Here is a 25,191-nt window from a genome sequence, read left to right as displayed (position 1 = left end):
ATAAAGAATTGTAGCCGGTTTCAATATTAAACAAAGAATCTGAACTATCAGTCGGTTCAATATTGTAAAAATACAAAAGAACACTTGTTTTCATCTTACCTTCTTAGCAGCAGGCAGATTACTTCTCTTGGTAATGACATTGTCAACACATCATTGTCTGGAATCCAGAACACACTGGGATTCTTTGAAAGTCATCAATAATGCACCTCACTATAATGGTTTGTGAGTGAGGGTTCAAGATGTGCTCTCCAGTCTTGGCAGGATCCTATACACGTTGAATAAGAGTGAGATCAGCTGATCTTGGGGACAGGGTGTCGATTGTCCAGATAAGTACCTTCTTGTCCATGGAATGTTTATCAAACCACTTTACACTTATATAGAAAATAACAATATTATGAAGAGAATAATTGCTACTCATCATGTAGCGGAGATGCTGAGTCACAGACAGGCATAACAAAAAGACTGTCAGAAAGTGAGCTTTTGGGCAACGAGGCCTTCGTCAGAAATAGATGACATATAGTTCTGGCCTCAGCAACCAGAGTCTGCAGTCATGTGTGAGTGAGTTGCATTTGCGTGAGTATGTGAGTGTATGTTGTCTATTTCTGATGAAGGCCTTGTTGGCTAAAAGCTCACTTTCTCACAATCTCTTTGTTGTGGCAATCCTGGACTCAGCATCTCCATTATATGGTGAGTGGCAACTATCACCTTCATACTTCTGTTACGGTCCATTCTGGATTTTCCATTGTCATGTAGAAAATGTTAGTGTTGTGCACAACTGAGCATTGATAACACATGGTAATACTGTGGTGTTAATTCCAGAGTTTTGTTTGTGTGACATGTGCCCAGCAGGTTGTGTTTCACCTGCCAGTCTGCATTACGTGCTGCAGCACAGTAGCAGAGAGTTCCGCTTATGGTGGGAGGAGACTCCATCTCTGCATGTTGCTCAGGCATTGAGGCACTTACGTCCTCATCATTTTCAGTTTACATCACACAAAGTTGGGGAAGTTAGAGTCCCTGGAAGGCCCCTCTTCTGCAAGTATGTCCAGGCTTTTTAATTCTTTCCTTCACCTCTCCAGATGATGGTTCTGATGGGCATAAAAAAGTACATATTTGAGTCTATCAGGAATCTTTTCCTGAACCATAAGTGTGTCTCAGTTGGCTACAATCAGATGCCCTGTGGAGGAGTCTCCAGAAAAAATTATTTAGGAGGATAATGTTAACGCATAGCAGGAATTGTTGTGAAATATTTACCTGCTTGCTCACTTTTATATTGTAAGTCTTTGCAGATATTGAAAATGGAAGACAGGTCTTGATAAAACATGAGGAGGTATAGAACAAACATTTTTTTATTTCCAAGGGACATAATATTGGTGTGAGGCATAGTAGGACTTAATTACATGGAGACTCTGAACTTCATTGTTTAACAACATTTATTATATTGGAAAAACATTAAATAGCAAAAGCTCAATATTATTTGCATCTTTAATTTTTTACTGTTTTGTTAAGTCTTAGGTTTTCTTCGTCTTCATATTTTCTCGTATTGAATGTTATGTTCCTATCAGCAATATCAACCTATTGATGTAGGGACTGGTGGTCTAGTGGTAATGTGTGTGCCTCAAACCTAAAGATAATGGGATTGAATCCCATTTGTACCCTGAAACATTTCAACTTGGCTTTAATCCACTCTCAGTGATGTGAACATTAGCCAGGAATGACATTAGGTTGTAAATGTTCATACAAACATTCCCTATGATATCTGTGAATTAATAATTAACTGCAGAGTGAATCACAATATAATATTACATTTGGCTGGAATCATATAGCTGACTGACAATACATTTCAGTTGGAAGCAATTGTAAGATGTTAACCAGTTGATAAATTAACCCAGACTGACTGACTCAAAGAAGGTCACAAAGATATTTGCACATAAATATTTGCATGCTTGTGGCTAAATGAGAATTGCTTGATGCATTGTTCTGCACAACTATTTATAGAAGTATGTATGAATAAAACTACAAATTTGTTGTTATAGTTTACTTTATCACAGGAAAGCTAGCAAAATTAGTGAATATGAAATTACAATGATCAAAGGAGCAAGTCTGTTTAAGTATGGGTTGTGTAACAGGAAAATCGGCAAAATTGAAATGATTTCTACTTCTGTAGGGATTCCCAGGTCCTGCCAAAATTCGCTAAAACATAAATTTTTCTGCATTTTTAGGGAACTAAGAACCTGAAGTGCTGCAGAGGAAAGGCTACGGTCATATTACAGTGACCTGAGAAAGGATTGTGAATCAGTTCGTGCTGTAAAAGGGTGTAACGGGTGTTTTTGTGGTAGCGGTGGTGGATCAAGTTGGGATTGCGGTCATAACTGTTCAAGGCATGGTTCAGTGTCGGTTTGCTGTTGTAAAGGTTTTGGGATTCAGTTGCAGAATGATATTTCCAGTTGGCATTATGTGTGAAGGAAAAAGGTCGTTCACCAAAGCAGCATGACTAAATGCAGATTTAGGGCTAAAAACTGATAACTCCATCATTATTCTCCCAGCAGACAAGGGCTCTGCCACTGTGGTACTTGACTGATGGTAGTATGTAAATGAAGGTCTACACCAGCTGTCTGGCTCTATGTACAGCACCTGTCATCAAGATCCCATCTCTGTGATTCAAACTGACCTACAGTCCCTCAGGCCCCTCACAAGGACTAACACCTCAATCCATAGAACTTCTTACCACACCCAAACCACACAGCCTCACTTTTTACTTTTTTCCTAAGATCCGTAAACCCAATCACCCTGGCCACCTCATAGTTGCTGTCTTCAAAGCTCTCGCCTAATGTATATCTGCCTCAGTTGATCGAAACCTGCAGTCTACACTGAGGTGCCCAAAGACACGGGACACTGAAATGCATAAACACAGATTATAAAAGGGCAGTGCAATGGAGGAACTGTCATTTGCACTCAGATGATTCATGTGAAAAGATGACCAATGTGATTATGACCACACAATGGGAATTAACAGAGTTTGAATGCAGAATGGTAGTTGGAGCTAGATGGCTAGGACATTCCATTTTATTAAGGAATGCATTATTCTGAGATCCTCAATATCAAAATTCAGGTATTACCTCTCCCGACGGACTACGCTGTGGCCAACAGTTTTCACTTAACAACTGAGAGCAGTGGCATTAGTGTAGAGTTGTCAGTGCTAACAGACAACCAACACTGTGTGAGATAACCACAGAAATCAGTATGGGATGTACAACAAACGTATCCATTAGGACAGTGTGGCAAAATTTGGCATTGATGAGCTATGGCAGCAGACAACCAATGCAGGTGTCTTTACTAGCAGCAACAAGGCACTGTGCAAGCTGGTGATGGCTCCATAATAGTGTGGTCTGTGTGTACATTTAATGGACTGCATCCTCTGGTCCAACTGAACTGATCGTTGGCTGGAAATGGCTATGTTCAGATACTTGGAGAACATTTGCAGCCATTCATGGACTTCATGTCCCCAAACAAGTCACCAGGCTACAATTGCTTGCAGTAGATTGGAGAACAGTCTGGACAGTTTGAGTGAACGATTTGGCCACACAGATTGCCTAACATGAATCCCATCGAACATTTACGGGACATAATCAAGAAGTCAGTTTATGTACAAAATGCTACAAGGGACTTCCGACAACTTGTCGAGTCCGTGCCACATCGAGTTGCTGCACTGCCAGGCAAATGGAGGTTCCCACAACTTTTGTCACCTCAGTGTACAGTACAAAGATGTCACTCCTGTCTCAAAGACACCAACAATTTCCTAGATCATCTGAAATCTATGCCCGCACCCTTCATTTGACACAATTGATGCCACCCACCTCTATATCAATGTCCCTCATGTATATGGTGTGTCTGCTGCTGAACTTTATCTCAACCAGCGCCCTCCTGATTTCAAACTTATTACGTTTTTCCTGTTCAACTTTACTCTTACCAACAACTATTTTATCTTTGAGGGGTAGACATTCAAGCAGATCAGGGGCACGGTCATGGGAAACAGGATGGCTCCTTCCTATGCCGACCATATCATGTTTTCATGGAGAGGGCTTTTCTGGGATCCATAAGCCTTCCCATGGCTTGGTTTAGATGCATTAGTGACATTTTTACCATATGGACTCATGGTGAGACTGACATGCTAAACTTTTTGCAATCTCTAGATAAATTATTAAAATCAAATTTCACATGGGATATTCCAGATACCATGCTACTTTCCTTGATGTTGACATCATCCTCAATGAGGGTCAGCTACAAGCTTTTGTTCACATTAAACTACTAACAAACAACAGTACTCACATTTTGACAGTTGCCATCTGTTCTATGTCAAATGTTCCCTCCCATAGAGCCCTGGCATTTGAGGCAAAGGTATTTGTTCAGATGCAGACTCTTTACAGCAGTACAGCACTATTCTCACCTCAAAATTCACTGGAAGTAATTATCCCACCAGCCTAGTTCAAAAGCAGATTTCCTTGGCCATCACATCCAATCCTCCTCCAATAAATAACTTAGGAGTACAGCTCTTGTCACTCAGTATTATCCTTGTCTTGAATCCGATATTTCAAGAATTCTATGACTTCCTAAAATCGTGCCCTGAAATGAGATCCATTCTAGCCAACATTTTGCCCACCACACCTAGAATAGCTTTTTATTGTCTACTGCCCTCCACCCCTACTATCCACAATATCCTGCTCAGACCCTATGCTCCTCCTGCAACATTTCCTTGCCCTATGGCTCCTACACCTGTGACTGCCCCTAGTGTAAAACTTACAATATGAATCTCTTACCACAGCATATACTATACTTGTAACTGGCAAGACATATACTAACAAAGGGAAACATCACATATCATGTACCAGCTGTTATGTAAACTCTGTTTGGCCTTTTACATTGGTATGACTACCACCAAGTTATCAGTTAGGATGAAAGGACATAGGCAGAGCTGTATACTGGCAGCACACAATATCATGCGTGCTCTACTAGATCACAGTAATGACCTCTGTGGCTGTATCATCACACATGCCATCTGGATTCTTCCCCCAGACACCAATTCCTCAGGAATTCACAAGTGGGAAGTGGAATTACAACATGTTCTTGGTTCTCAACACCCACCTGTTCTTAATTTACATTAATTTCTTCAGTTTCATCATTGCTTCTCAGTAACTATTGTTTTCTTCACTCCCTTTTAGTTTTTTGTATCTTTTATTTTCTGACCTGTCTATTTTTTGCCACCCTTCACCTCTGCCACATACAATGCACTTAGCTATCTGCTCATATTAACTGTTTCATGATGTGCCAATAATCTCTATCTTGCCTATTACCATGTATTCCACCTTTAAGCTCTCAGATTTTCAAATCTCTTCCACTGCAGTCCCCAACAATCAGTCTCTCCTTCTCATCCTGTCCAGTATGTCTCCCCTGATGTGGGGTTCCGGGTGACCTTTCCAAACTCTCCCTATTTTCTAAGCCTCACCAGCCCTTGTCCTTCATTCCTCTTCCTTCTCCTTCAAACCTTTCTGCCAGAAGAAGGAGCCACTGGCTCCGAAAGCTTGCACATTTACTTAACCTTTGTATATGGCAGTTTGGCTGTATGCATCAGTAATCAGGAAATTACACTGTGAACAATAAAACTTTGAGAATCTCTGCTTGAATAAGAAAATAGTTAAATTGTGTAATAGCTTTATGTGTGTTATTCATACAACTAGGTCGTCTAATAAAAAAATGATAGTAATATCAGGAGCTGTGCAAGAACAGGTAGGTTGTTGTTTCTGGCTTGCTCTGTTCCAGGGTGGTGTCCAGTTGAAAGCCTTACATTAGGTTGCTGGGCCACTTGAAATAATTTGTAATCTGACTTTTTCTTTTTGTGCTCTCTGTTTGTTCATTTCTGCTGTTTTCCACCAATAAATAGCTCTCTGTCTAGTTTTAATATCTGAGGAATATGGATGACATTTTAACTGGTTGGATTATGTTCCTTTTATATGCCTAATGCCACCATGTGGTTTCAGGTATTGTGATGAACATATTCATCAGTTCTCCATTTCCACTTCCTTCTTATTAACAAATCCTACGATGTTGTTCTTAAATGTCAGTGGTTTCATTACTGCTTTTGTCTCAGAAACATACATTATTATTTTGAGAACAGTATTTTTTCAAACTTTGCAATGCTTATTTTAACGATGTCATATTTAATGAACTTGAAGTGGAAGAGATGACATTCTATGATGCTTAGCTGCAATTTATGTCTAGTTTCTTATCTCTGTATGAGCTGATAATGATCTCCGTTCAGACAGGTGTTTTCTGGCTAGTTCATTTGCAGGTGGGTTCACATTATAATGCAAATGCCGAATCCTTCGAAAGAAACATACATAGTTATTTCTCCATTTTTGTCAGAAATGAGTGAATTTTCTTGTTTGTAATAATAGTCTCATCTTGGCCCATATAATGAATCATACTGTAATGTGTATAAAATAAACAATAAACCAACCGTAGTCACTGAAGTACAGAACAGTCCCCCCCCCCTCCCCTCCCTGCCCCCTCCAAAGAGAAAAGGTGAACTTGTTCTATGAAAGTTCTCCAGTAACATTCTGTTTCATATATAAGCCATGTATTCAAAAAATATACTTCCATATTTATTTGACTGTGCTCTGCAATTCTGAGCTGACAACATATCCTTTTTCATCAATGAATCCTATATTCTTTCTCCTTCCCTCAGTTCCCCTGAGGATACCAGTATTTATAGTGTGCACATTCTGTCACACACTTGTTGATTTTTCAGTATATTTTAAGATGAATTTGATGTGTCATTTATGTGAATAATTTTAAAATTATCGTGAAATGAACTTATTTCATTTAACATGTGACACATTTTTGCAGTAATTTTACATTGTATATTACAGTCTTAGATAGACAGATGGGATGAACTTGAAGTGTAGTTATTTTCTGTCACATACTATGCCTGTGAGTAAGTAACTATATTTATTCATGGTCATTGTAAGTGCCAAGATTCTATTGTGTCGTAGTAATGAGTCATCATTTGTTTGTATACAGGTTGATGTCGAGATGCAGGTTGCTATGCCAGAGACAAAACAACTGGAGAGACCACAGAAGTCACCAAGTCCACCACTCAAAAAGGCAAAAATTGTTACTGCATCACCCAAAAATGTTGGTCCTGTGTTTTCTGTGCCTTTGAATGATGCTGTAATACAAGAGGGTGAAAAGTTTACATTTCGTTGTTGGTAATAACCTTACTCAATTGCATTAAATTGGATTGCGTTTTTATTACTGTAGAGACCCTAGAGTTCATGTGAGCCAATACAAGCATGCTACACTGGCCACACGAATTATGTAAAATTAAATTCAGAGATCTCACAATAATTTTTCATTCACTGAGTTAAAAAACTGCCATAAAAAATATATCTGCTGCATGCAGTAAGGGGCCTACCATATTCGTAAGTGTGCCTTGACTGAGTTACCTATATATCATTGGACAGTTTCCTTAAAAATGTGAATCACTGGATGCAATAAATATCTGATAACATTCAAGAAAAAATATGAGTACATGGAAAGATATATTTTTTCATTATCTTTGCTGTCATGCTACATCACAAGTCAATGAAACCTTAATTTTCTTGGAGAATATTCAAAACATTTACCATGTCTTTAAACTAAATAAATAATTTCACTGTTGCTACTTCTACATATACACTGCAGAAGCCACTGTGTAGTGAGACGGTGCAGGGTATTTTGTACTAATGTAATACTGTAAAACTTGCTCAAAACTGGATCACATGGTACTTAAATAATTTTCCAATTGGACAAGTTTCCAGATTACACAAAACTCACTAGGCTACATTTGCCAGGTATCATGCACAATAGTATAAATTTGTTATTCTGCACATATTGACATACCTTCACTGCTACAGAATAGCTGTTCACTTGGTGTATATTATGCAATAAATCACTAGACTGTTACAATAACTTTAAATAATAAGGCATTTCTGTATTGTTGCTCCAACTTTAAATTTGTTTATTGTTGTAAGTACATACATATTATTCCTGTGTCTACTTGCGTTGTGTTTCAGTTTTTTTTTACCACATATCAAGAAGGGTATCCTGTTTGAATTTCGTGTGCAAAATTGTTTTTTCTATGTACTAATTTTTCTAGGAACATAATTTTGCTCCTCTTCTTCTTCCTTTGTTTCTTCCTGTCATCTCCACTGTTGCAGATTTCTATTAAATCTATTGCTGAAGTAAAAGTGGAGTGAGTTGGCAGAAAGTTGTTACTTCGAACATAGTCATCTGCAGTACATGAAATGTTATGCATTTTAATTAGTTCAGCAATTGGTGCTTCATTTTTTTGAGCTTCGATGGCCACAGAAGCATCTTGGTCTCCAAATCCGCTTTGTTGAAGCACTTGTTAACGGTTTCAGGCTTTATTTCCTTCACTGCCAAACCAATCCTATTGAATGCATCCAGTATAGAAACTATCATGCAAGAGCACTTTCAACCTGTTGAAACTAAGTATAAAAGTCTGCATCAATAATCGCCTATAGTGAGACTTGAATGCATTTCCTGGGTTGTGTGAGGCTGATTGAACATGGTGGGGACCAAGCCAGTTTCACACCTGATAACTTGAGTTTTGGGTGGCAGGTTGGATTGTCTAGGAAAAAGAGAAGTTGGTGATTTTCTTTTTCCATTTTGAAGTGCCTGGCCCTACTTCCATAAGACCACTCACTATCTACACGTTTTTATTGTTTGGCCATGTGACTGAAAGCTTAATAATGTCTATGTTTTTGTAACAATGTGGTTTTGCCACCTTTGCAAACCACCAGTGGCTCCTCCATTTCACGTAACGTTTCCTCACAGCAGTACAATGAGTCTCTCCTTGGACATTTTTCCATAGGCGCACTTTTCGCTTGAGTTGTTAGAGATATCGAAGGCAGTGCGTGAAAAAATAGTCACATTACATTGGCATTAACTTGTATTTCGGGTCATAATTCTTGAGTAAATGGTAGAGCATTGTCTTCCATGCTGTCGCTACACTTTCCTGCACATCTTTAAGTTCCCCACACACTTCATGACACAAAATGTTGTTCCCAGTTTTGAAACACTCTAGCCATCCTGTGGGTGCCTTAAACTGTGTATTTCCAAGCTCTGTTGTGACTTTCAGAACCTAACTCCAGAACAGGGGTGCAGAAAAAGGTAAGTTGGTTGGTTTAAGGATTAAAGGGACCAAACTGCAGAGGTCATCGGTCCCTGAAAAAGGTAAGTATTTGCCCTCACACTATCTTGTCAATCTCTTCACCTTTCTTTTCATCCGCCAGTCCCCATTCATCCAGTGTCTTGTTCTTAAAGTATAGTAAATTTTTGTTTTAGCACATTTGAAATGCACCACTATTTAGCGCACAGGAAGTTTATCTTTCTCACTCACCTCGATTACTTTATTCTTTTCATTAAGTGTTAATGACACTTAGTTTTTGTTAAAAGTCATCTTGTCCCTTAAAGTGCTACTAGTTAACTAAAACTGGCAGAAAATAATGCAGGTAGTGCACTTCTTTGGAATGCTTGACCTGGACTGGTAAAAAGCGTTGTTTAATGGAACAACATCCACCTCTTTCATTTCACACATTGCAGCAGTGTATTGGAAGGTATGCAACAATGTCCAAATGTGCACCCATGTGCATCAATAATAATGGAAAATGAGAAACTCTGACAAACAGTGTCCTCGCGAATGAACCATTTCCTTTGATGCACCTACACTGCACGTAACTTGTTCACTGTTGCAGACAGCGGCACCGCTTCATCTCCACACCCGAGCACCGCACTGTGCTGAACCACTATTCTCGGTTTTGCGCCACTTAATGGCATTGTCAGGGTTGTACAGTCACTGTGTAAAATGCAGCGTTCTTTTAGAGACGTGAATAACTAACGTATACTGTAATACAGTACTGTACAAGCTTTTTTCTGCATTATACAATGAGCTATTAATTCATCATCATCATCATCATCATCATCATTTAAGACTGATTATGCCTTTCAGCGTTCAGTCTAGAGCATAGCCCCCCTTATACAGTTCCTCCATGCTGGCAACAATCAGAGCTATTAATTAAGTCGTAAAATTTACATTCTATTTCTGCATTAGGCACATTGCACTTTTTATAAAAAATTAGCATATAAAAGTGTACTGAGTGTGTCAGGACTGATACTTGTTCTGTTTGGGCAGATTTCCAGACCTTAGATGTTCCACTTTGATCAAGTTTTCCTGTACATTGATAACTTGATAATGCTTCTGTGTGCAACATGAAAGCGAGAATATGTTTTTTGTAAAGCATCTTAATAGGTGTCCAGTTGATTCGGAACATTTTAAATGATTAATGCATAAGTGCAATACATGCAGTAATATGAACATATACCTTAACTGCACTGAACATCTCATTCTATAACTTACAGTTCTCTCTATCTTTATCTCCCCTTCTGTCTGTGTGTGTGTGTGTGTGTGTGTGTGTGTGTGTGTGTGTTAACCCTGCCCCCACCTCCATGTGATCTGAAGGAAAATCCAGCTTTTTTAGTAGAGCTATAATGTTACACTCATTGTTTTTGTGTCATACGCTAATATAGCTACTGTACTGAGTCATATATGTAATGCATCACTTGCACAAAGTATAATTTCAGACAGAGTAAAATACAACTTCATTAGACCATGCTCTAAGAAAGGTTCAGCAGATGTTAATAACTATTGACCTATTTCAATATTAGCTTCCTTTTAAATTTTTTTGGAACTGGTAATGTTTTCATGGACGGTTTACTATGTCCGTACATTTAACATTGTGACCCAGTCACAATTTAGATCTCAGAAGCACCTCTCCACTGAACATGCTATCTACCATTTCACCGATCGTGTACTAGTGATAATGAAGTTTGAATTACCAGCTTGAAAAAAAACAAGCTGTAACCGTGAAACCTGGGGATGTTGTAAGGCCTTCTCTTGTATTTAAACTTCAATGACACATTTTTTCCAGTGATGGATGACTTGAAGGAGACATTGGTTGTAGAAGTCTGATTTTGACTGTTCAGGAAATGTTCACTCTCTACATCTACATCTACATCTATACTCCGCGAGCCACCTTATGGTGTGTGGCGGAGGGTACTTATTGTACCACTATCTGATCCCCCCTTCCCTGTTCCATTCACGAATTGTGCGTGGGAAGAACGACTGCTTGTAAGTCTCCGTATTTGCTCTAATTTCTCGGATCTTTTCGTTGTGATCATTACGCGAGATATATGTGGGCGGTAGTAATATGTTGCCCATCTCTTCCCGGAATGTGCTCTCTCGTAATTTCGATAATAAACCTCTCCGTATTGCGTAACGCCTTTCTTGAAGTGTCCGCCACTGGAGCTTGTTCAGCATCTCCGTAACGCTCTCGCGCTGACTAAATGTCCCCATGACGAATCGCGCTGCTTTTCGCTGGATCATGTCTATCTCTTCTATCAATCCAACCTGGTAAGGGTCCCACACTGATGAGCAATACTCAAGAATCGGCCGAACAAGCATTTTGTAAGCTACTTCTTTCGTCGATGAGTCACATTTTCTTAGAATTCCTCCTATGAATCTCAACCTGGCGCCTGCCTTTCCCACTATTTGTTTTATGTGATCATTCCACTTCAGATCGCTCCGGATAGTAACTCCTAAGTATTTTACGGTCGTTACCGCTTCCAATGATTTACCACCTATGGCATAATCGTACTGGAATGGATTTCTGCCCCTATGTATGCGCATTATATTACATTTATCTACGTTTCGGGAAAGCTGCCAGCTGTCGCACCATTCATTAATCCTCTGCAGGTCTTCCTGGAGTACGTACGAGTCTTCTGATGTTGCTACTTTCTTGTAGACAACCGTGTCATCTGCAAATAGCCTCACGGAGCTACCGATGTTGTCAACTAAGTCATTTATGTATATTGTAAACAATAAAGGTCCTATCACGCTTCCTTGCGGTACTCCCGAAATTACCTCTACATCTGCAGATTTTGAACCGTTAAGAATGACATGTTGTGTTCTTTCTTCTAGGAAATCCTGAATCCAATCACAAACCTGGTCCGATATTCCGTAAGCTCGTATTTTTTTCACTAAACGTAAGTGCGGAACCGTATCAAATGCCTTCCTGAAGTCCAGGAATACGGCATCAATCTGCTCGCCAGTGTCTACGGCACTGTGAATTTCTTGGACAAATAGGGCGAGCTGAGTTTCACATGATCTCTGTTTGCGGAATCCATGTTGGTTATGATGAAGGAGATTTGTATTATCTAAGAACGTCATAATACGAGAACATAAAACATGTTCCATTATTCTACAACAGATTGACGTAAGCGAAATAGGCCTATAATTATTCGCATCTGATTTATGACCCTTCTTGAAAATGGGAACGACCTGCGCTTTCTTCCAGTCGCTAGGTACTTTACGTTCTTCCAGAGATCTACGATAAACTGCTGATAGAAAGGGGGCAAGTTCTTTAGCATAATCACTGTAGAATCTTACGGGTATCTCGTCTGGTCCGGATGCTTTTCCGCTACTAAGTGATAGCAGTTGTTTTTCAATTCCGATATCGTTTATTTCAATATTTTCCATTTTGGCGTCCGTGCGACGGCTGAAGTCAGGGACCGTGTTACGATTTTCCACAGTGAAACAGTTTCGGAACACTGAATTCAGTATTTCTGCCTTTCTTCGGTCGTCCTCTGTTTCGGTGCCATCGTGGTCAACGAGTGACTGAATAGGGGATTTAGATCCGCTTACCGATTTTACATATGACCAAAACTTTTTAGGGTTCTTGTTTAGATTGTTTGCCAATGTTTTATGTTCGAATTCGTTGAATGCTTCTCTCATTGCTCTCTTTACGCTCTTTTTCGCTTCGTTCAGCTTTTCCTTATCAGCTATGATTCGACTACTCTTAAACCTATGATGAAGCTTTCTTTGTTTCCGTAGTACCTTTCGTACATGATTGTTATACCACGGTGGATCTTTCCCCTCGCTTTGGACCTTAGTCGGTACGAACTTATCTAAGGCGTACTGGACGATGTTCCTGAATTTTTTCCATTTTTGTTCCACATCCTCTTCCTCAGAAATGAATGTTTGATGGTGGTCACTCAGATATTCTGCGATTTGTGCCCTATCACTCTTGTTAAGCAAATATATTTTCCTTCTTTTCTTGGCATTTCTTATTACACTTGTAGTCATTGATGCAACCACTGACTTATGATCACTGATACCCTCTTCTACATTCACGGAGTCGAAAAGTTCCGGTCTATTTGTTGCTATGAGGTCTAAAACGTTAGCTTCACGAGTTGGTTCTCTAACTATCTGCTCGAAGTAATTCTCGGACAAGGCAGTCAGGATAATGTCACAAGAGTCTCTGTCCCTGGCTCCAGTTCTGATTGTGTGACTATCCCATTCTATACCTGGTAGATTGAAGTCTCCCCCTATTACAATAGTATGATCACGAAACTTCTTCACGACGTTCTGCAGGTTCTCTCTGAGGCGCTCAACTACTACGGTTGCTGATGCAGGTGGTCTATAGAAGCATCCGACTATCATATCTGACCCACCTTTGATACTTAACTTAACCCAGATTATTTCACATTCGCATTCGCTAATAACTTCACTGGATATTATTGAATTCTTTACTGCTATAAATACTCCTCCACCATTGGCGTTTATCCTATCCTTGCGGTATATATTCCATTCTGTGTCTAGGATTTCGTTACTGTTCACTTCCGGTTTTAACCAACTTTCCGTTCCTAATACTATATGCGCACTATTTCCTTCAATAAGCGATACTAATTCAGGAACCTTGCCCTGGATACTCCTGCAGTTTACCAATATTACGTTAACTTTTCCTGTTTTTGGTCTCTGAGGACGGACGTTCTTTATCAACGATGCTGATGTTCTCTCTGGTAAGCCGTCAGGTATTTTATCGTTTCGCCCAAGGGGGGGTCCCTCTAACCTAAAAAACCCCCGTGTGCACGCCATACGTACTCTGCTACCCTAGTAGCTGCTTCCGGTGTGTAGTGCACGCCTGACCTGTCTAGGGGGGCCCTACAGTTCTCCACCCAATAACGGAGGTCGATGAATTTGCAACCATTATAGTCGCAGAGTCGTCTGAGTCTCTGGTTTAGACCCTCCACACGGCTCCAAACCAGAGGACCGCGATCGACTCTGGGCACTATGCTGCAGATATTAAGCTCAGCTTGCACTCCGCGTGCGATGCTGGTTGTCTTCACCAAATCAGCCAGCCGCCGGAAGGAACCAAGGCCTCAGAACCCAAGCGGCAGGCGTCATTCGTTCCGACATGTGCTACTATCTGCAGCCGGTCACACCCAGTGCGTTCAATAGCTGCCGGAAGGGCCTCCTCCACATTACGGAGACCCCCCGGCAAGCACACCGAGTGCACACTGGCATTCTTCCCCGACCTACCCGCTATTTTCCTGAGGGGCTCCATAACCCGCCTAACGTTGGAGCTCCCTATAACTAATAGGCCCGCCCTCTGTGACTGTCGGGACCTTGCCGGAGAATCGGCCACTGGCCCAACAGGCGAGGCATCCTGTGGTGGCTCGGAAATGATGTCATCACCACTAGGAAGCACCCCGTACCTGTTGGAAAGGGGTAAGGCAGCCGCCACGCGGCCAGATCCCACCTTCGCCTTTCGGCCAGGCACGCGCGAGCCCACCACTGTCCGCCATTCACCCTGGAGTGATGGCTGACCGGTAAGATGCTCACTGCCGGAAGACGCAGCGACATCAGGGGTTCCATGTGATTCCAAGGCCACCGAAGTAGGCATAGGTCTCACCACAGTTGCCCCAACGCCACTACGAGCCGACGCCTGCGCCTCGAGCTCGATGAGCCTAACAGACAAAGCCTCCACCTGCCCCCGAAGAGTGGCCAATTCTCCTTGCGTCCGCTCACAACAACCACAGTCCCTACACATGACTATGTTTACCCTACTCTATACGGTGACAAATTCCCAAGATAATCTTCTGATGAGCTACTCTGATAATCAAGAAACACTCACTGAAATACGAGACGCGAAAACTACGCTAGGTTTTCCCAGAAAAACTATTTAAAAGCTAAGCGCAGCAAATAAGTACAAAATAAATTTCTCTCCTAACGATCAAGAACTGTTAGTTTCTATGCTGAGCAGATAAACACAAATAGAATCCCTTCCTTAGTGGAAGGTCGTAAACAAAATGCAAAATAAACGCTTTATACAAACAGTACTCGCTGCTGCTGGTGCTCTCGCTCTGGCTGTCACAAGACAACTCTAAGACCACCAGGCTGTCATTCTGGAAATACATGCCACACTATGGTTTCTTCATCCAAGGAAAGATAAAGGCACACTGGTTGCCATATCAGGAGAATATAGGGAGTGTGGCAAACCATACAAGGAGAAGTGTGACTGTTCTGTGCAGAATGAGCTAGGATCTGGTTGTGGAGCAAAGACACTCGATCAGACAGCTTTCTGTAATGTTCAGCTTGTAATGCTTTCTGTAATGCTACATCTTGATAGTTTCCTATACCCTCATCATGAGATTTTGATAGTTTGTTTCTTTGACAGCTTGCTCCTCGCGAACATAATCCGTTACTGGCAAACCGTAGCAGTCCCAAAAAATACTCGGCATCACCTTGCTCAAAGATGGATGAGTGATGAATACACTTGATTCCACTGTTAGCTTTGCTCCTTTTTGTAAGGACCATGACTATATGCCCAACACTTATCCACGGTTATTTGGTTGCTAAAGAAATCACGTGAATTGGCCTGACATAGCTGCAACATTTCCATTACTGCCTCACTGTCTTGATTCAACTGAATTTTAGAATGGTTGTTAGCAGTTGCAGAACTCACCGGGTGACAACATTTACTGTGTTCAAAATGTCGTGCAAGAACTTGAAAACTGATCCAGGGCTTATTTTCACTTGTCATGTTCTGGTCTTAGAGCAGCAAAACCTTCAGTTATCTTGCAATCCCCAGTTCTTCAAAGAGAGATGGTCTGCAACTTTGTCATTCAGACTTATTTAACCACACTGGAAGCTTCTGCCCCACCTAACCACTGGGTCATATGATGGTGCATTGTTGTCATTCACTTCTACCATCTCAGCATATGTTGTCGCAGCAGTGTTCTGCGTGAAATGCGACAAAATGAATTCCCACAGGGTACTGCACTTTATCAATAGGCTGTGCCATTTTGTTTGGTTTTTCGGGGTGGTATGCTGTGGTACTGTGTCACAGGGATTTCACTGTAGACCAGGGCTGCAGACATGTACCTACAAACAAACAAAAAATTAAACATATAATTTCATTTTTTGAAGGTGGTAATTAAGATGTTAGACTGACCCTCTTATTAAAATGTGAGAAGTACAAGGTGATTTCATCTGTCGAGGTTTTTGTGATCTGACCAAGATGTTTATCTGTGAAAATCACAGAAACTTAAAAGTTTGTGGCTTAAGGGGTACTGTGAGTAAGTTTGCCTTGTATGTAACTGATAGAGTGATTTTAGTTAATTCATTCAGCTCTCATGAATCTCTTCTGTTCTGATGCTACTACTGTTATTGATATGTATTAATGACCTTCCATTTTACACTGTTAAAACAGAAATAGTGCTCTTTGCTGATGATTCACTCATCATAACCAAGTTCAACAAGGCTGTCACAACAGAAGGAAAAATATATGAAATATTTTAAAGGTGCTGGTTGGTTCTTGGTAAATTGTCTGTTATCTGACTTGGAAAAAAATTAAGTTAATTCACATTTGTACAAGGTAAAATATATCATCATTAACAGTACATAATGGGGTAAAGTTCTTATATGAAATTGATTGTTCAAAATTTCTGGTTGTCTTTATTACAGGTGTTCTCAAATGCTTCACTTCATTATCAATTGTTGTATGTGTAAAGGCTGAATTTTGTGATGAAAGCATTAGAAAATAAGCTTACTTTCTATATTTTGATTCATTGATGTCACCATCATCATCATTATCATCATCAGGATTTCCTTCCTGTGAGCCAGGTAGGAACTTTGTGAAGACATGCCTCCATTGATTTTTGTCCTGGTACAGCTTTTACAGCTTTTCTCTCTCCACTACATCCCACATTATTCCTCTCCTCTTGAGTTCTTCATTAAACTCATCTGCCCATTTCGTCTTAGGCCACCCACTTGATCTGTATCCTGGTACCTCCAGCTCCAAACACCAATGTGGAGATAGAGTTTGGTGCACTCACTTCACATGACCTAAGCACTTCAATCTCACAGCACTCATTCTTTCCTCCATGGTTAAGGTCACCTGCGGGTCTTCCTAGATATTGGTTCCTGACTCTGCGTCTCCTGGTTTTTTATTTCACATTCTTGCATTTCACTCTTTGTCTCTTACTTATGACACAGGTCTCCATACTGTACTTCATGATTGATGGGAGACAGACTTTATGCATGATCTGTTTATCTCTTAGATGTTTCGCACTTGGTGGAAGAAGCTGGATCCTTTTGCTACTCTGTCTAAAACTTCTAGTTTGGCACTTCCGTCACTTGATATGACACTACCCAGATAATTTAAACTTTTCACACTTTCAACCTTTCTCCTTCCAGTGTGATGTTACAAGGTACAAGTGTCATAATCATCTTCATTTGACACTTTCTTAGCCTTATTCACAGTCAACTTGAATTCGTAAATTTTTTACTCGAGTAATGCAGTCTCCTCTGACCTTCCATTCCACCTCTTCCCAGATGCTGTGGTCATCAGCAAAAGCAAAAGCTTTGAGGTCTTCTTTTTCAGTTGTCTTTTCTGTACTTTATTATCATATTAATAGTTCAAAATGAGAAAATATGTGACTATCACAGTAGTAGGCTGTGAAGAAGTGTGAAATTTATATAATGCCCCTGTATTGCTATAAAATTATAATTTATTGAAAGAGCGACAGTAGAACGCATATTTTGTTGAATTTTTTCATATTTGATAGTACTAACTATGGGAATTTCTGCCAGTAATAAGTTGGGTCTTTGATGTGAGAATACAGCCTAGACAAGACAGAAATATTTTAAGTCAAATACTAAACAACACAAACGCTGTTATGCCAATAATCATTTGTAAACAACTACTTCACTTCTAAATTTTGATGAAGTGTTTTGATTTCTTAATCTCTGAAGGTAATCAGAGATAAGCCTGAAGTTGCTGAGATTATTTTGATATGTTTTTTTATGTAAAACATCTTTAGTTGTGCACTCTTTATTTCATGCTATATGTTTCTTTGCATGTTTGCATAATAGTCACAAATACCGGATATGCATTGTTAAATATTGAAAAAAGGTAAGAGTTAATTTTAATATATCCATGGTCTAGTCACACTAATGTGACCGTCACCTGTGTTCAACATCAATTGCAACAACCACTCACAGATAGCAGATGGCAGCACTAACAGTGGAGGGTATATAAAATGTGTTTGGGGGGGGGATGCAGAAAACAGTGCAGTCATTGTCATAATGTGGAAATCGAGTGATTTTTCTGATGTTCAAAAAGGAATGATTATTGGCTTTTGAGCAAAGGGTGGGAGCATTTCTGAAATGGCTATGTATGTAAACTGTTTGCTTGCTGCTGTGGTTAAAGTATACTGTGCATAGCAAAATGGCACTATCCAAAACTGGTGCCGAGAAAGCTGTGACGCACCATGGGCCATAGATAACAGGGGTGAACAACAGCTGTGAAGATGTCTGTGGACAAATAGACATGCAACTGATTGCCCAGATGAACCATGGGGCTTTCAAATGTGTCTCCTCTGTGTCTGTTCAGTGAACGCTGCTGCGTATGGACCTCACAGCACATGCCTGTTTCAGGCACCCTTACTGACTGCTGGTTGCAAGCCAACATCATAACTGGATGTCCACTGTGTGTCCACTGGTTGTTTCAGATGAATCACTTTTATGCTCCATTGGACAGATGGCTGTTGGCGTGTACGGCGTGAAACCTCTTACAGCAAACACGCTGCAACAGGAGGGAGCATTTGGTCTAGGGAACATTTTTGTGGCATTTCCTGGATGATCTAATCATACTATTCTTGCGGACCACAGCCAGCCCTACATGCAGTTTGTTTTTTCTCGGCATGGTGGCATCTGTCAGCAGGACAATACACAGTGTCATGCAGCTCGCAGTGTATGTGCATGGTTGGAAAAGTGCCAAGATGAGTTTTTTGTAGTCCCCTTGCTACAAAACTTGCTGTATGTAAACCCAGTTCTGTGGGACCACCTCGATCAGGCTGTTCACACCATGGAGCTGTAATCGAGAAACCTTGTGCACTGGAGTTGATGTGGCTCCACAGCCCTTTTGGTACCTTCCAGAATCTCTTTGACACTCTTCCTGCACATTTTGAATCAGTCTGCAATGCAAAAGTGGTTATTCTGGCTTTTGACAGGTGGTCACATTAATATGATTGGACAATGTGTAACATCTCATTATGCAGAGTGTTCTCACATAATCTGGAATTATTTTGTTAGTGTAACAGGTACACCAATGCCAGAAGTGATCTGGTATAAAGATGGAATATCAATTCAGAATAACCCAGATTATCAGACCACATTTAAAGATGGAAACTGTTCACTAACTATAGAAGAAACATTTACAGAAGATTCTGCCAAGTTCACTTGTAAAGCAACAAATGCAGCAGGGACAGCAGAGACCAGTGCAACACTGTCAGTAAAAGGTGTGTAATATTTAAAAGTCACTATGTATCATAGACTTGAAATCAGTCTGACCACTGTGGTGATCATCAAAACCTTGTAGATTACAAAATGTCTGGAAGTGAGTGGTCTGTTTAATTCAGAGCACATGCTATAATTGAGAACTGACGCTATATTCCTAGTAGCTTTGTTAAGACCATGACCATCTGCAAAAAATAAGTTCTAGAAGAATGAAGCAACTTTCTGACAAAACATATGTGCAGAGTAAGACAACACTGAAGTATTGTTTCTGAATGTGAAACTTGCTGTGTAATCCTTCTCATATACAGAATGTAGATTACATTACTATTGTAGGCAAAATGAAACAATTTGATTTCACATGGCATCTATGAACATAAGAGTCCCAGTCCAGAACACAGTTGCACTGAAATACTAATCATTTGCATACGGTAGCCTGCACTACCCTTCAGGCCAATTTAAGGTTTGCTGCATGCCACATTCAAGCTGTTGCAATTTTAAGGGGCAGCAGTGTACTTTGATCTTGTGAAATGGAGTTCATAATTAAAAAAGTATTCCACTGCCAATTCTTCATGCATATTTCTTAAAATAATCCATTCATTACAACTAATCTAATAACACATTTATCTCTCTCATTGTTGTAGATATTTTTCAAAATGAGCGAACTGGCAGAGTTTGTCTTTACATTACGATTCATAATTATGTATCAAAATTTTTTTCCATTATGCAGTTTGATATCCTTGTGTTGGAACTTTGGCAGAAGAATACGATTTTTGCTGTTAGAACAGTTTCACAAGTTTTCTATATCTGCTGACCCAGTTATTGGTGTCTAAAATTACACTGCCTGCCCATGATTCAGCAATCATTTCAGACAAAATCTTGCAACACAATTTCATTGGCTAGATTCAGCGTAGCCTCAGTCTCTAACTTGTATTCATCATGACAACAGTCTCTCTTCCTTCTTTTAGACTCATTCTGTTATTGGATTATGTAGGCAGCAATTATCAAGATCTGTGGCATTACATCAAAAATATATTGTTCTAGAAACTTTGTCATCTGTGTGAAGATGTTCTGTTGATACACACGCCAGTTTCGGTCATGTTCCTCTGTGAAAATTTCTGACAGATTAAAACTGTATTCTGGACTGGGACTCTTATGTTTATAAATGCCATGTGAAATTGACTTGTTTCATTTTGCCTGCAGTAGCATTTGCATTCACTTTACCTGTAAAAGAAGTATCCCTTCACCTCGAATGGAGGAATTGTAGCATATTTATTGTTTATATAAATTTTATAAAGAAAGGATTTATCCATTTTGTTGCATATGGTTTGTTGTTTTTACTTCAAATTATAACTTCAGATATGTGCCCTGTGGTGCCCACAGAAGCCGAACCTGAGGAGCAGTTGTCTCCACCACATTTCACACAGCCACTGCAAAACAGCTCTGCTCGTGAAGGATCTTCCCATGAACTACGCTGTCATGTTGAAGGCGTTCCATTGCCAACTGTACAGTGGTTCAAGGATGGAACATGTGTTGATGCTTCTCCAGATTATGTCATAACATTCAATAATGGAGAAGCGTTACTGCGATTTGAGGAAGTTTTTCTAGAAGATCAAGCTGAATACAGTTGCCGTGCCACTAACCCACTTGGTTCTGATAGCTGCTGTGCTCGTCTCACTGTGGAACGTAAGTAACACATCTATATTTTGCTTGGAAATGATTTTATTTATTTATTGTAATTGTAATACTTGTCTTCCTGTGTGTTTAAAGTTGGTCATACAATACATCCACTACACTGAAAATTTTCTGTGTAATAATGCACATTTTTTCTTAACTGTAATAATATGATATTAAGATAAGACTGGAACTAGTTATAGTTCTATTCCTTTTTGTACTCATATAGATAAGCAAGGCTTAAAATTAGTGTGCTGCAAATTTCTGTGCTACTTGTGGATGTTGCTGAAATGTTGTCCCTGCTATTTAAGACTCTGTAGCACCTTAACTCTTTTACCATCTCTAACGTATTAACTTATTCAGGCCAGACACTTCTGATGAAGAATTCCTAGACATGATTACACATACAGACTTTGATGTTTTGGCCATTTCTGAGATTGACAAATATCTCATGGTTGTTGAAATGTAAAGCTCAAATCTGTAATGTTAAATGAACTGATTCTATTTTTAAATCTTCTGTTGATCCATCAGTATTGTATTTAAAGTGTTTATCTGAAGATGAAGAGAATGAGAGCCAATAGACTGAACCAGAAAGAAAATAAGTACTTGTGAAAAGTATTCTGGGAAGAAACATACTTTTTTGAAACACACGCTGGAATGAATTATTATTTTATGAATGATCGGCTATTGAAGATTACCTTTTCTTCTATTTTAAGACACTTTCATGGGTGAAATGTGTAAAAAAGTAAACAAATACTGTGTGTTTGTAAGAAGAAATAGCCCGAGAGAATACTACTAAAATGTTTTCATATTCAGTGAACAAATTCTATTCAGTCAGGGGCACAAATAGGATACAGGTAAAAATTTAGCCAAAGACATGATGAACTTAGAGAACAAGAGTGTTAAAAGGGTATTGTCACAGGAATAAGCACTTACTCTTAAAATAATAGGGTACCTGAAATAAACTTCCATGATGCATACTCAGCTGCAATTAGGCGGTGTGCTCCAAATTATTGAGGGGTGAAAGAAATTAATTTCAAGTTGTAATTTTAAATGTAGAAATACTACTGTGCACATGATCTAATGCAAACCACTGCTGCAATAATTTTCTTTCTATGTATAATGTTTTATAGTAATCACTGTTATATTTCATGTGAAGGATTTGTTTAACTCTTTATCTGCACTTACTCTTAAAATAATAGGGTACCTGAAATAAACTTCCATGATGCATACTCAGCTGCAATTAGGCGGTGTGCTCCAAATTATTGAGGGGTGAAAGAAATTAATTTCAAGTTGTAATTTTAAATGTAGAAATACTACTGTGCACATGATCTAATGCAAACCACTGCTGCAATAATTTTCTTTCTATGTATAATGTTTTATAGTAATCACTGTTATATTTCATGTGAAGGATTTGTTTAACTCTTTATCTGCACTGGCCGTGTTAACGCACACAGCTTTGTACCTGCCCCTGTGTGCTCTGAATGTGTTTATGCACATGTAGACACGTTCAGAGTACCAGGTAGAAGGACTGGTGGCACGCGTAAACACGTTCAATGCACACAGGGACAGCTACAAAGGCACGCATGTTAACACATCCAGAGCAGTTAAAGGGTTAACTAACCAATTCTAGAAATGTAGTGGGAGCTACGGAAAAAATTTCAGAGAGCCAACATACACACACACACACACACAATGCTCCAGCTCAACATTTGTATTAATGAACAGTTTTCATATATTCACTTTCTATGAATCTTGAAAGATTGTTGCTACCAGTATTGTAGAGAAGAAAAAATATGAAGATATGCTGACATAATTACGTGTCAGCCATAAATTTTATCAATTGAGTAGTCAAAAAAGCAAAAATTAGGCAAAACCATCACGATTTTTCAGTTGCAACCAGATAAATCACAAACAAATTGCATGTCACAAAAAAATTACCTTGCATGTTAGTTATTTTGTGGAACAAGGAGAAAATAAATTTGTCTCGGTATTGTAGTTGCACTAATTTATTCAGTATCTTCAAGTGTTAGTTACTGTTCTTAACTTACAGGCAAGAATGAATAAACATGACATTTGTTAATTACAATGAACTTTGAAACTGTTGCTTTTTATTATTATTATTCACTGCACATTTACATGTATTTTGATGTGTTCACAGCTCTTGAACCTACAGAAACCCCTGCTTTCATTGTGCCATTAACAAATGTTATGGCTAGGGCTGGACAGAAGATAAAACTGGAATGTGAAGTTACTGGACTCCCCTCACCACAGATTAGTTGGTCTCATAATAATAAGCCTGTAAAAGAAACTAGGGACTTAAAAGTAAGTTTTGTTCTTAATAAACAATATTAGCTAAGCATGAAAGTAAAAACTGATAAAACATTCTTTGTTACTAAAAATGAATGGGTGGGGAATAGGAAAACCACATAGCAGTAGCTAAAGAAATGGAAGCACAGACATAGACACACAGTGCAGGAGAGAAACTGGTAATGACCCTGATCCACTTGTTCCCATTACAGCAGCAGGTAACTGGACACACTTGTCTCAAATGGTGTTGTCAAGGAATTTAATAAATAGTCTGTGGTATATTTACAATAGCAGTCTGTTCAATGGAATAGCATTTCTCTAAGTCTATTGACTGAACAGCACTTGGAAAAACACTTATTTCAGATAACAGGTTTATATATTTCTTAACACTTTTATTACACATGCTGCAATTGCTGAACATATGAAAAACCATCTGCCATTTCATCTGGGAAATACAAAGAAACTGTCTTTTCAAGACTCTGCCATATGCCTCATGCCCACGCCCATGCAGTTTTTGTTTAACTTGGAAACAGTTCAAATCAACAGAAATGCTGCCCACTAGTCCCCTCCAACACAAGTTAACAGTTGGCTAAAAATAAATGGACTGTGCACAGAGTGTAGCCCAGCAGTGAAATATGGTGGGCAGCTGGCTGCAGTTGCTTCTCCTGCTCTGCTGACTCCTCACACAATCCTTGGTAGGTTAGAATGCATTGAATCCTCACATAATTTGTTACCAAGATATTGCGTAATTTGTCAGTACTGGCTGAAAGTAGAGCATTAACTGATGATACCTTATGCTTCACAAAGAACCTTACAATTATTTGAACATATAGCATAGTATTTGTACTACTTGAAAGTGTTCAGTGAAATTTGCAAGTGACAACACTCCTGTGTTTTCTAGTGTTGGCATGTGGAAACATCATTTTATTGTTTGAAGATCATATGTAAAATACTAAAAACATTTGTATATGTTAAAATTTTATTTTATTTTTATGTATGGAAAGTATCTTCCATGTTTACGAGTCATTGTCCTCTCCACTCTTTGCAAATGCTGAGCTCACATTTATTTTCAAGCTTTTATGTGGGTCTGGACCACTGAAAATTTAATTTTAGTTTTGCAATACAAAAATCACATTCACTTGTTCCATTGTTTTATGACTAAAAAGAAAAAAAAATCGCTTGAGTGCTCCTATCATCTTCACAATGCCGTATACTAAATAAATGCACAATTAATTACAGTTTTTCACCAGTCAGTAAATAAATTGTTGAGTAATCAACAATCATGATCAATGATTGGACATTCTGTTAACAGTAAACAGTGCAAAATGTGTTTTAATGCAATGATAATGCCACTACATGAAATTCCATAGGATATTGGTGACAAGTGTCCACCTACTTATCACATCTTTCATTTCTGCAAACAAGCTGATTAGGCATTATGGGGTTTCATAATA

The 25,191-nt window shown here is 39.2% G+C and overlaps 1 protein-coding gene across 1 annotated transcript in view; it reads left to right on the top strand.

Moving 5' to 3' along the window:
• LOC126259316 (titin homolog) overlaps window positions 1–25,191 on the top strand; it is a 951,541-nt gene that overhangs the window by 780,768 nt on the left and 145,582 nt on the right. Inside the window, exons 30-33 of the mRNA XM_049955994.1 lie at window positions 7,075–7,262; window positions 19,553–19,758; window positions 21,137–21,439; window positions 23,589–23,752. Coding sequence (XP_049811951.1) covers window positions 7,075–7,262; window positions 19,553–19,758; window positions 21,137–21,439; window positions 23,589–23,752 — 861 coding nt within the window. The remainder of the gene's footprint in view (window positions 1–7,074; window positions 7,263–19,552; window positions 19,759–21,136; window positions 21,440–23,588; window positions 23,753–25,191) is intronic.

Source organism: Schistocerca nitens, chromosome 5 (assembly GCF_023898315.1).
Source record: "Schistocerca nitens isolate TAMUIC-IGC-003100 chromosome 5, iqSchNite1.1, whole genome shotgun sequence".
Taxonomy (NCBI): domain Eukaryota; kingdom Metazoa; phylum Arthropoda; class Insecta; order Orthoptera; family Acrididae; genus Schistocerca; species Schistocerca nitens.
The sequence above is the reverse complement of the archived record's forward strand: the minus strand, read 5'-3'. Positions and strand labels throughout refer to the sequence as shown.